General features: G+C 30.6%; 1 protein-coding gene across 5 annotated transcripts in view; it reads left to right on the top strand.

Moving 5' to 3' along the window:
* LOC143343805 (dnaJ homolog subfamily C member 5) overlaps positions 1-14094 on the top strand; it is a 34335-nt gene that overhangs the window by 12379 nt on the left and 7862 nt on the right. For 4 of the 5 annotated variants that reach the window (XM_076769082.1, XM_076769074.1, XM_076769100.1 and 1 more), the window contains 2 exons: positions 7413-7569; positions 13015-13078. In XM_076769082.1, the coding sequence (XP_076625197.1) occupies positions 7413-7569; positions 13015-13078 (221 nt within the window). The remainder of the gene's footprint in view (positions 1-7412; positions 7570-13014; positions 13079-14094) is intronic. The other variant, XM_076769093.1, reaches the window with a different exon arrangement.

The raw sequence follows: 14094 nt of genomic DNA, 5'->3' as shown, positions 1-14094 counted from the left end.
TTATGAAAATACAATAAGTATAGTTTAATCTCCTAAAATAAATATATAACTGTGTAATGAAATTTTAATTCCTAGTAATTTGCAAGAATTGAAAGGAAACTAGGCTGTATTTTCTACGCAGTCGTAACGGAAGGAGCTGAGAACCATTGAAACGGATCTGTAATATGCGTTGCTCGACTCTCAATCATTTTATCAGCTTCTTGTACTTTTCCTTTTCTTTTTTCATCATGAATTGTTACATCATTTCTGGTCTCAGTGCAAGAATATATAGAACGTGAATTGCAGGTTGGTGTATATTTTGGGGATAAATGGTACCTTAAACATAGGAAAATTTTATTTCTAAGAAACTGTTCAGTTTTCGTCGTTTCAATAAATTTTAATACTTCGTATCATAACATCAATTTTTGGATATTATTATAAGTTTTTGTATTACATTAATATTAATTTTTATAAATTTTTTTTTGATATTATATTAATGTTAATTATTATGATACTTTATTATTTAGAATTATGTTAATATATTTCTAAAATGTTGTGTTATTCTAATTATTTAAAATTTGTAAGTAACGGCATCAAAATATTCAACGCCGGCTTTTATGAAATTTGCAGATTTTGTAGATCAGTCAAAGCAAGGGACATGGATTTGTTTCAGCAGTTCTAGGTAACTCAAGTTCAAAGGATGAAATACCCTCTGAAGTTTCAGCCTTCTGATATTATCACCAATCAAACATGATATCACAAAATCATTATTATCGTCTTCATTTTTGAAGTTATCAACATTTGTAGGAAGTTAGGAAAGTGAGCTGGTTTTATTCTAACTTTACAATCGTCGGTAATTCTTTTTTTGTTCTACTATTGATATTTAATAACAAAGCATGAGTAATTTGATCTATCGAATGCTTTATGCTTATTAAATAATGGACGATAGACTGAGATTATCGATAGATCTTCACAGTGGAGACCTCTTGACGCTACTTAAGAAACTAGTCAGTCACGTGATCTTTTTCGTAAGCCGATCGGCCGGACCGACCGGCAGTCTTGTTTAAATCGTTCGTCGAGTAGGATGTGGTTTTTCTTTCCAATATTTTGTTGCACGCATTAACTTTTAATAAAGTGTATTATATTTTTTGCACTTGTGTTGCATTGGTTAATTCTCCGCCCCGTGATTCATTTATCGTCCACGCAGTCTTAAATATTCAACGCATCGAACAATGTTTATAGCAGAGACTCTAACCTTAATTCGAACCCGGTTAAGAGGTGAAAATAGTTGTTTTTTTCACATTCTATATTATATACGTAAGGTACAACGTTGTAATTAACAAAAAATACATTTTTATGATGAGCTGCAAAAAAATAACATGTCCATTCTTTGTTATTAATTGTCAATGTGTATATTAGTATAAGGCAAGAATAATTATTGTTGATTGTAAGTTTAGAATAAGAATATATCTTTCGTTATTGGTTTATGCGCCATATTATTTTCTGTTGAAAACTAACACATTTGCCTAAACATTTTTGCATATCCAGTGGTACTCTAGATAGCATCAGAGAGGTGACAATTGGAAGGTAATTTCAGCATTAAACTAGTTATCATAGCAGAAAGAAAAATTTGTCCCTTATTGACCATTATACACATCTGCTCAATTTTATTGAAATTGATTAACGTACACTTTGCAAATATTTTTTATTGGTAATAGGCATGAAACTTTAAAGTTTAATAAAACTTGTTACAAGGGAAAGACTCCATATTGTAATTTATCATTCGAGTGTAAGATATCACATTGAAAAATTGTATCATTTCAAATCTATATACTCTTAGGAAATTTATTTCAGGTATGCATAGTCTAAACAAAAGTAGAAATGAATTTAAAAGGGATTTTTTAACCCTTCAGCCGCGGAGAACACTCATAGCGCGTTTATCACGCGGGGGGTACGCTATTATCGCGTAGCGTATAATTTTTATGATATTTGAGCATCGGGAGTCGCTATTTCTACGTTGAATTTATTTTAATTGTCAGAGCCACAGTCTTATTGAAAAGTCGACCGCGGCTAGAGGGTTAATGCTTGAAACGCCTTAACATCTTTTCTAATTTTGATGTTTGATGGAATTTTGTCTACAACAAATAAAAATATATTTTAGAAGACTGTACTGTCTTTTAAAATTCATGGAACTTTTAATCAAGTCATGTAAGAAGTCAAATTATGAGACATGTAATTATTTATGTAAACGCGTATCATTATTTTGAGAAATATACACAAAGTAGAAAGCAAACAAAACATTAAATTATTCAATATACGAACTAACAAATTTTGTAAGTTCCTATATTCTGATTATCTGTTATCATCTACTTCAAATACTTTTGTAAAGAAACTTTCTAATCAGAATAGTTGCACATTATAACAACAAAGTGCAATAATATAAATTAGTTTACATACTTTCCTTTTGATAACATATCAAGTACACCTTTTTATTTGATAGTAATATGGATGGCATTGAAACAAATTCAATTCATAGACACATTTTAATTTACACTTACATCAGTAAACCATTTCTAACATCTGGTAGTATATTACTATGTTTTATTATCAGTCTAATGAAATAAAAACAATGTAAAATTTATCATTACACATTTCTTTGTATTCATTTGTATTTAGCTCTTTTAATTCAAATGAATTATGCTCATAGATAGCAGTAATGGTTTATTAAGTTGTAATAGAAATATAAAATAACACTGTGTGTATGGATTGAATTTGTATGTAATGCATGTTATTATAAAAAAAAAGTAAATAATTCTATTTAAAAAGTTAAATTAAAAACAATAGATATTACGGTAAATTTTATTATTACATTGATTAAACACATGAATGAATAAAAATGTTTTTTTTTTTCATTTTGGAAGTAGATTAAAAATTATAAAAGTTATTACGACAAACTGTGGATAAATTTTATTAACGAATAACATTTCATTCATTTGCCTTTATTTACCATAATAATGGTTTCAAAGTGTAATAGTGGTGATATTGTTAGTGTTTTTACACTTAAAACAAGCTGCAGTGTCCTTTCCATTAGTGATAAAGTGAAAATTTTCTGTATGGTTGAAATAGAAAAAAAAAATCAATGAAGAACAAAGACAAAATGCAAAAGTGACTACTGTAATGCATAAGTAAATTATTGGTGAAGATGGAGAAAGCCTAAAACTAATACAAGAACTTTCAGGAAGCACGTAAAACGGAAGAGGAAGCCTTTTACTGCAAGCAAAGAATGGTTACATAGGTTTAAAACCACACTTAATTTTAAAGACATTAAAATCCTAGGGGAAGCTGTATCAGCCAATGAAGAAGCAGCTGCTAGGTTTCTGGCCGAATAAAAAAGAATAATTGAAGAAGGAAAATACCTATTTTGCCTATTTTGAAACAAAATGCCTAACAGGACCTATATTCACAGAAGTGCAAAACAGGCACCAGGATTTAAAGTATGGACATTCATCCCTGAAGTCAAAGTATATTTGGAGAAGGAAAAATTGCCATTCATTAAAACAGCATTGGATTAATTAACGCTAGAAACAGTTAATGCATGCTGGAAGAATTTACGAAGCGAAGTTATCCATAGAGCCTGTAGCGTCGCCTCTCATGCTTGCCACCAGAGGAGTTGCGCTCTCACAAGCACTCGACCGATCCCTCGGTTGCTATACATATATACAATCCTCGACCAACTCCCCAATATCCCAGTCGTCTAAGGCAGGGCCTGTTAGAAAGCCTTACTAGATGAGAGTCTGCTAGCAGGCCCAAACGAAATGCGCCCTCTTTTCCTTTTTTCTGTCCTCTTACGATTCTCACGAGTTCCTACCTGCAGCAAAGTGGCGTCACAAGCCCTTCTCTATACATGATGGGATGACAAAGTAATTTATTACGAACTGTCGCAATCTGGTGATACCGTCAATGCAGAACGCTAGAGCCAACAATTAATCATCAAAGTAGATGTAGAAATAAAGAAAGAACGTTCCTTAATATCGTCAAACAAAACGAAAGTCATCTTGGAGCACACAAAACACCACATAGACGATATCAGAGTTAGGAAGGAAAGTTCTTCTTTCTCACCTTGCCTATTCCCCGGATGTTGCATTATAAAATCGTCGTTTTTCATTAAATCGATGCAACACGGTTTAAATGGACAACAAAGTGAGAAAATTGGTCATTAATTATCTTGCATCTAAGAAGCCCGAAGAAGAAGAAATTGGAGAAAATTATAGACGCCGGAGAAGAATATTGCGCGTGCAGTCTTGAAATAAATATTTCCAAGTCAAGAAAAGTTCAGCACAGACGAGGATGTTTATTTCCATTAAGCAATTAATGCCTACAATAATCAGTAGAAATCGCTGAAATTTCTTTGGGTACATAGTGTCAAAGCAGATTTCAAAATAGACGGACAGCATAAGTTATATAATAGTTACTGTATCCATCGGATGGAAGATGAACTGCCTTCGAAAACGAATATTGTTTCAAGTCGATATCTTAGTTCCTGAGATACTACTTCTTCCAATTCCATGTGTCCCTAGGCTCACAAGGCCATATACATCGGAGTGGATGAGCCTCCTAATGATCTCTTAGCTCTCATTCTAGATTCACAAAACGAAAGTTAAGTTAAGTTCATCCTCTCATACTTTTTCGTTAACTTCTTCAGCTTCCCGTAGCTTAAGTAACCCACTGTCTTCTTCTAACCATTCTTCTAATTTTCTTTTCTAACTCGCTAACAGTAACCCTACTGCTATGGGATCTATTTATTATACTTCCTTCACAAGAATTTCCTCCTCGTTTTTGCACATTATTACTTCATTTTGTCTAATTATAACTTCTCCATCCTTTTGTGTAATTTCATCAACCAAGGTGAGATTTCGTCGTAGGTTTGGAATATACAGAGTGTTCAGCCACCCCTGGGAAAAATTTTAATGGGAGATTTTAGAGGCCAAAAAAAGACAAAAATCAAGGATACCAATTTGTTGATGAAGGCTTCGTTAAACAGTTATTAACGTTTAAAGTTCCGACTGTACTGAATTTTTTTCTCGAAAGTGGTTAGGATTTCGGGGGTATGTCTAATGACCAAAAGTGATTGTAATTGACCCCCGCAACCGAAAATAATTTTTTTAGAACGATTTGAAACTTTTCAATTTCGTCGAAAAATTTAGGCACCTATCCCCTGTCGATTTTTCTTAAAAATTCCTTTTTCATTTTTAGTAATTTTGTTTGACGTCCTACAGAAAAGTTGTCTAATACTTTTTTGTAGGTACCCATGAGCTCTGCTTCAGAAAAAAGTTTCATTGAAATATATTCACAATTGTAGGAGTTATGGCTGTTTGAAAATTGGACCATTTTTATGTGGTTTTTCTCATTTTGCGGGGTCAAGAATCAACTTTTCGAATATTTTTGCGATTTGTACATATTCTCCATCAAAATACGCGTAGTTTGCTTTTTTAAACATTAAAATCGTCCAATCCGTTCAGAAGTTATGGCGTTTTAAATATTCGCATGAAATTTCAGGGAAACATATCAATGTATGGTCAGACATTATATTTTCGGTAAGGAATTTTTTTCTCGAGAATGCGTAGAATTTTGAGGGTATCTTTAATGACTAAAAATGATTGTAATGGACCCCTGCAACCGAAAATAATTTTTTTAGAACGATTTGAAATTTTTTAATTTCACCGAATATTTTAGCACCTACTCGAATTTTTTTCTCGAAAATGCGTAGGATTTCAAAGGTATATCTCAATAATAATCAACAACCTAAGAAGTGAAGCAGATTACGTGGATTAGTTTCTTGGTAATGTGCCATCATTTCAAAGTCATCATCACTTTCTACTTTTTTTTCAGTTGTCAAAACACTCCAGTTTATTTGTCATGCGACTGTTTGTACCCGAATCTAATATTCATTCTTCAGAGGTATCACTTCCTACCAAAAAACATATTTCGTTTGAAAACTACTTGAAATAGTCCTTTTCTGTTTTTGCTCAGCTTCTTCCACATCCCATAACTAGATATGCAAGACGTAATGTGAATCAGCAGCTCATTCTCAATTGTGAACATAATTGAATTTTATGTTTTAATATATCTATCCAATCTCATCTTCCCTCGTTGGATGTTTTGTAATAAATTCATACAGACCTTGTGCTTTCAATGCCAGACTCAATTAAAATTTCCAGATTTGATATCCATTCGTATCCTTTAGTCTCTCAATAATTCTCATTTCTTCTATCCTTTTCCTTTTTTCCACTACTACCCGGTTCTTTTCCGAATGTTAGTGTTTGGAATTTTTAAAAAAAAGAACATTCGATATTTCTGCAGGATTTTTTTGTATCATGTAGATTAATATTACACGTAGAAATATGACGAAAACTATGTTAAAGTGTTAAATACAAGTATTTATACACGTATACTCGAATACTTACATTTTTAGTATTCAAAGAATAAAATACAGTTACCTACTTCCACTCGTATTCGTACACTATAACGGTGATTCACTATAAATGAAAGAAAACTTGTTTCGTACGGATTAAGCTGTTGCTTTTGAAACTGGTTTATATTTGAATAAATTAAAAGTAAAACTTGTAAGCGATTACGACACGTTGGAAACATCGATTCTTACGTATGGTTGTCATTATAATTGTATTAAATTGTTTATATTATACTTCTCTAGCGGCTTTGTAATTATTACTGGTTAATATAGTATTAAAAAAAAATTAGTTCGTAAATAGAAGTAACACAGTGTAATAAACAACATTTGGTAAAAATAAATGTAAAGAGTTCCATAAAAAACAAAGTTTCTTTTCATTTATAATGAATCACACGTAGTGTACGAATACGAGTTGGAGTTAACTGTGAAACATTTAAAATGACATATACATATATAACAAAGGGTAGGTTTTAAGATTGCAAAATTAAACTGATATTGAAGTGATGAAGTATTCTAAATTTCTAAACAGAGTTGTGCCATAAGTGTCGTGTTTATGTGAATAAACTAACAACTATCTTCGAACCTAAAAATTCGCAGGAATTTTTTCAGCTTGAGGAATCTTCCGTAGAAGCGTCTTAGTCAAAAGTTATTCTGTAACTGGGACCTTTTCCTTCTCTTCAATCGAACCTCTTTAAAATTAAGATTATCTCAATTTTTTAAAACGATGTATCTTTGTATACGCCAATTATTGCATCTCATTCGTGCGGGATGAGATAGGCTTGAATACGAAATAAAAATCGCTACCTGTTGGTAGTTCTGATTTTGTCATTCGAAAGAATTACTGTATTTTTGGGAATCTCTATACAATCGTAAAACTATTAATCACGAAGTCTAATATTTATTAACGATTCTCGTATTTGTTCTCAATGTATGTTGATGTTCGTCATCGATTCTTTGCCAACAGGAGGAAGAAAGTGACGAAGAAGCGATTACGGCACAGCCACAAAGTGGTCCGCAGAACAGCTCTACGACCCAGCCAATTTTTGCCATGCCACCACCGCCAACTGCTGATGAAAATACAAACTTGAACAGCGGTACTGAAAGAGTGATTTACACGACTGGTATTTCGAGTACTTGAATACTAACGCACATTATCTATTCGATCACTATTTTTGTTATTCAGTTTTATCTTTAATTGCGTATTCCTCCTTTTATCCTCTTTGTTTTCTTAACGCCGCGCATCTGTTCGAGACTCACGTTGGTTTAATAATAACGTAGACATTAAGTGCTTTATAATTTCACATTATTACACCTCTAATAATGTTGCAAATTTAAACGTCGAACTCCTTAAAACTAGATTTTCAAATTTTAGATTACATGAATAAGTTAAAAGGGAAATAAGACAAATTTTATAAGATTTTAAAGCTTGGAAAAGTATATTTTGCTATACGTTTAAGCAGTAGTAACGCGTTAGTTTTGAAATAAAAGCGTGGCGGTCAAATTTAATATGTTTATATAATACTACAAAATGGTGGTCATAACTATCGAAATTTCGAAACAATATACTACTAACATATTTGAGAAAGTATTTTTTTTTTTAGTGTGATAAGATTTCTAACGAATCTTTGCACAAAGAGATACTAGGCCATATTCAGTTACACAATGCATAGGTGTTTTCAGCAATTGCAAGTTGAAAGTGCTTCGGGAGTGTGCATCGACTTCTGGTCTTAGTGTTTATAGAAACCATTTGACAGAGAAAGTTCAAAGTAGCTTTCGAAAGAGAAATTATGACCGCTTTAATTTGTGAATCATTTCACTCTTATGGATAAAGTTTTCCAAAACATAGTAATACGCTTTTCTTAGTTGATTTTGCATTTTTGCTGTAATTTTGCGACTTTTTTTTTGATTGATTTTATGATTGGTAGCAATTTGGAATGTTCAGAAACGTTGTATTTAAAAGAATTCGTTCTTATATTTTCATAACAAAAGTTATGTCTTGCACCATCTATAGAAACATATTGCTGATTAGAAGTTTAGAATCTCTGCGTAGTCTGTGTCGTTTCTACAAAAATGTAAACAATTTAAAATTAATTAATTACTAGTACGACATACACTTTCATCCATAAGTCACCGGTACTTGGTTGCCCGGTTTTACTTTCTTTAAGTTATTATTTTATTGTAAAATTTATAACTCGTACCAATAAATAAATATAAAATAAGTGCGATTGTACGTGTAAATAAATTTCCAAGTATTAATACATCTAAAATCAAAGGACTTGTGGAAAATATTACAGGAAGGTTAGAATTAAATTAGACCAGAATTACCGAAAAGAATTAATCAATAAAATGCCCCGATTAGTTCACACGATCATTCTTAAAAAAATATTTTTAAAAATTATTGTAATTTGTAAAAAGAATGTAATATTGTTCACTAACATTTTGGTAAAATTCTTATACAGGGTTTTCCTGAATAAATGTTGATTCTTTATGGAAGAATAAGAGAAACAATAAGAATGAAATTTTTTTTATTTCGGCTTAGTTTTCGAAATAATCAAATTTGAAAATTCATTTTGTGCAAATCGTATCTCAGTGCGTATAACACACAGCGAATTTTTAAACTTGATTATTTCGAAAACTAAGCCGAAATAAAAAAAATTTTATTCTTTTTATTTATCTTATTTGTCCATAAGGAATCACCTCCCGCTCGCTTATAAATGTTATTCGGGAACACCCTGTATTTACATTTCCTCTACATCGCAAAGAACTAGTAAAAGTTAATTTTATTTCATCAATTCATTTTCATATCCGCATCTACTAACAATAAGTGTTCGGTGACTTATGGTCAGGACTGTAACTGATTGTATCTTCCTCCATTTTAAACTTTTTTTGTCGAATGATTCATGCAATAACTAACAAATTTGAAAAAATTAATTTTTCTTTTTTTTCCAATTTTCACAAAGAACATACTTTCAAAAATATATTTGCAAAAGTTTATGCTCGGATTCCTAAAAATAATGAAATTATAGCTGATCAACGTCATTTTTATAGGGATACAAAGCTTTAAATATTTAAATTTATGTTTACGGACAGGAAATAGCCTTTCAAGTGGGGAACAAAAAATATGTTAAATACAATAATTAGTTGCTTTTTTGGAATTATGTGGTGTGATTAGAATTTTTGGCAGATCGTAAATGTCGTTTAAAAAGTTTTGTAACCAATTAACATTTCGTAAGAATTTGTTAATGCATGTAAAACATCGATAAAATAAACACATTTTCTCCCAAATTTTTCCAAGTAATTTGATAGTGGAGAATAAATATTAATTTATGAAACTGTTACTCCTTTGGGAGTGACAATGAATATTTTAGTTGCAAGCTAGTGTAATTAACATTAGAGGATTAATTCTTCGTTTGGAAAAATTATTCTAAACTAATGCGGCATTCCTACAATCGTGAATGATTAAAGAGACAGAGAAAATTATTTAGAAATTATGTATACACATAGTGTACTTTCATGAATATTTCTAATCATACTTCTGATCTAAGCATGAAGATTAGAAATGCCATATTCATATAAATCTGTACTTACAGGTAATTCTATAATATTATCAAAGTTATTCATTATTTTTGGCTAGGCTAGGCAGTCCAAGTTCTTTGTTGAGTTTGGTCTTGTTACAAGCTTCCTTGATCTCTTCGTCCGATGTAAGTTTGACCCCCAGACTCTGCTTTGCTTAGTGGCTCCGGTACAAATTGAGAACACTTCTGTTGTATTTTGTAATTAGAATAAAGTGATATTTAATACACTTTAGACTTTAGACAAAGATTCGATGGTGTGTTTATAACTCAGCTGATAAAACAAAAGCGAAGTGTTAGACAAAGCTAAATATCCGACCAGTTAAAGATCGCATAACGGAGTACACAGTAGTTGCGATTATGACTAATAAGTGTCACGATTAGTTCGATTACAAGTTCCTCAAACATAGACTCTTATTTTGCTGGGCGACACCTCCGGGAATTTGCTACGTGGTCTAACCAACATGGCGGCCTTATACGGTCTGTCTCAGACGCCATTTTCGATCGTTAACACGTTCACTGTCAGATCAAAACCGTATAATATTCTACAAGACTAACATTTTGATCTTAATAAAATGAATATGATGAATTTACAGGCACAAAAAATTTACATTAACTTGCAGTAACATTTTTGACATCTATTTTAGTATTTCAGTTGAATATGAGAAATCTTTGTTCAGCTAATCATTAATAACGTTCTAAGAATACATTTTCCGTATAGGAACAGCGAACCCATTTTTTGTTTCAATTTAACAGCAAAATTGTTTAATCTAGTTGTTAATTCTTTCAGTTTTTCAGGAGAATCGCGGATATTTTCATATATTCTCTTCTGTAATATAAGGATTAAATCTCCATTTGTGCAAAGATCTTCCATATTTTTGTAATAAATAAATTAAATTTAAGTAGCTAAGAAATAAATGTAAATATAAAAAATAATTTATGCAGAGGATTTGTAAATGTTTGCATACTTATCAAAGAAAGAATGAAGTACAACAGAACTTAAAAATGTTTAATAAAAATATTTAACTAAACTATACAACTATATAAATGACTAATGACACAAAATAAAAGTAGTAACGGTAAAAATATAAAACTATGCTATATATTGGTTTGATGCAAAAGTTAGCATTGCATCGCAAAATCAAAGTGTTATCTACTTCACAGATGTAAAATTTTAACGTTTTTTGACAGAAGGAATTTCAGCGACTATTTGGGAGACAAACTGTTTCTTCTTTTCTTTTATTTTTGTTACGCATCGAAAATATAATACAGCTTTTCGAGAGTGAAGAAAAAGACAAATTCTTGTTTTCTTTTATAATTTCGGAATGTTACCTCTACTATCAAAAGTTGTTCTATCTCGCTGTGCACGCTTAATGTGATGATTAATATATTTTCGTTTAACTATAATGCTTATAAACTTTATTCAGTTTTATTATTAGTTATTCAATGGTTTCGTAATTTACTTCTTTTGTACTATTACAATTTCTGATTGCATTACCGTAAAGAGAGCCGTTACGTTAAAACATCAAAAGATACTGATGTGTTCTGTTTATTCTTGATAAGAAATAAAGCTAACTCTAAGTTTCGTTATAATTTTTTTACCTGTATTTTATCCTTTCCTGCATTACTTTATTGAATCTTTATGTATATCTATTGCTTTATCATTTTGTGACATACGTAGTAATGCTTCATGAGTCGCGACATTAAACGAGAAAAGTAGAAATTTTAGGAATTAGATACTATTATCTATTCTTACTAGTCCCTGAGTACAGCAGTAAAGATGATAAGAACTTGAGGTATTAATAAAGTTTTAATAAAAAATGATTGAATACTTGCCTCTATGGCACTTTTGTGAAAAAGATGACTAGGTCAGACTCTACGAATGTGCAAGTGTTCAACCAAATCTGTGATGCGAAGGACTTGCACTCATCTTGTAAGCTAAGCTTTAAACGAATAAATACTGTACATAGATACTATAAAAGTTTACGGAATCTATGTCTTACACTTTTTCGTGATTGTATTCTACAGATCTCATCTGCATTATTGTGTTTTTATTGTATTGTAATGAAATCTTATTGACCAAATATACAATCGGTCGCCATTTTTCCTTGAAATTAATAGATAAACTACAAACGAAAAATATTGTTATTTAATATTTACATGATTAACCAATAAATAATTAATCTTTTTGTGTTAACGGCATTTCAACTCTGGCGTTACTTTTTAATTTATTAGTTCATCATTAATTCTCACACATTATCATAATAATACATATTGTTTTATACTAACTAGTTACTACTTAATAAGCTTAAAACCATTCGTCGATGGCATTTTAATGGTTTCGATTAGCTACGTTGATATTAACAACGTTATTAGTATATACAATACAATACAGATTGACATGTACCAAACTATAATACGATCATTTGGATTCATGTAAACAATTTCTTTCAGACTTGCGAAGTTTTGCTTTTAATAAGTAACAATAATAGTATTAATACTAGAGTGGGCTTTTAAAATTAACAACGTTAAATAAATAACAAATTCAATTAGAAATTCGGTACTGGAATATAAAATAATAAACTTCAGATTTAGGTCAAAATGGAGACCCATATAAGACGGTCCGCCATTATTTGTATCTAAGAATATTTTTCTAAATACAGTCAGTCATCGGAGAAATCTTGCCAATATAGTAATGATACTATCACAAAGCTATGATAAAATCATTTATTTTGTTTATAACAGTTTACGATAGTATTTCAATTTTGTGGTCTAAATCATTTAGTTGTAAGAAATTTGGAAACTGAAAGGTTCGCTAATTTTTTTTCTTCGTACAATACTAACTTCTTACAATTGACATTACTATCATTAGAACAGAGATAGTAGTTAAAAAATATTAAAATGTCTGTATCGACGAATGATCTTAAACTTACAGTACAAATTATGTCATAATAATTGTTACTAATCACTGTTTAATTTGTGTGTTTATTATAGCCGCTTCTACAAATCCATTCGTTGGCGTGAACGTTGGCACGACTGGCACGGGTCCTACAAAGTGGTAGTTACGGAAATTTAAAAATCTAGTATACGTATGAACATTAGATTTCTTGCATAATTTTCCGCGGGGTGGATTTTTGCGTGCATTTACGGACAATGTACTTAATGTTAGTTGAAGAATGTAGACAGTATCAGGTCATTTGAAAAAATTAATAATCGTCAGTAACATTTTTATTATTTACATTTTGTAAGAATAATTTAAGAACATTTTTATAAACATTATTTCTGTTATTAAGTTAAAAGTAGTCAGTATTAATTATTCCAAGTATTCGTATAACTGTATTTGTGAAGCGCTCTCAGAATTAAAAGTATTTGTTTTTTAAATATCTAGTAACGAACACTTAAATTAAAAGCGTGACGAATTAAACACATTCTTTAAAAAGTTTTGTAATTAAATATACTTCTTTTTCGTGTGGTTTGTAATATATTTTAAATACATTATCAAAAATATTTTAGTATGATTATTTCAAGGTAACATTTTTAAAAATAAATATTTTTGCGTATGCCCATATCTTATTAAATTACTAGTTTAAGGCCAGTGTAAAAAAAATAATTTGAACTTTTAAAGTTACAAACTTTTTCAACGCTTACGTATCAGTTTTTTAAAGAAATGTTTACAATTTAAAGTATTTCTATGATCATGTCATTAGAACATTTATATTGTGCCCGAATTTGACTTTTTCGAATGACTTAATCACTGATCCATCTATCGGTAATTAACTCTATAAGCTGTCTGTAATTGTAAAAGAATACTGTGCCACCAGCGTGTGTTGAAGAAATTGTGTATTATGTATTATCAAAATGTTAGGCATGATCATACTGAAACTGATTGACATTATCTCGTAACGCTCGAGAGTTTAAAGAAAGGAAAATACAATATAAGAGGAAACTGAAACTGACTACTTTATTCTAGTCGCTAAATGAAACGCTGCAGGTAATAATATTCAAAGAGGGTTTAGTAAATTAAAAGAAATAAGAAAAGAGAACTTTATGTGTACGCACAAATCCACCACGTTT

This window comes from Colletes latitarsis, chromosome 1 (assembly GCF_051014445.1).
Source record: "Colletes latitarsis isolate SP2378_abdomen chromosome 1, iyColLati1, whole genome shotgun sequence".
NCBI lineage: Eukaryota > Metazoa > Arthropoda > Insecta > Hymenoptera > Colletidae > Colletes > Colletes latitarsis.
This window is presented reverse-complemented; position numbering and strand designations above follow the sequence as displayed.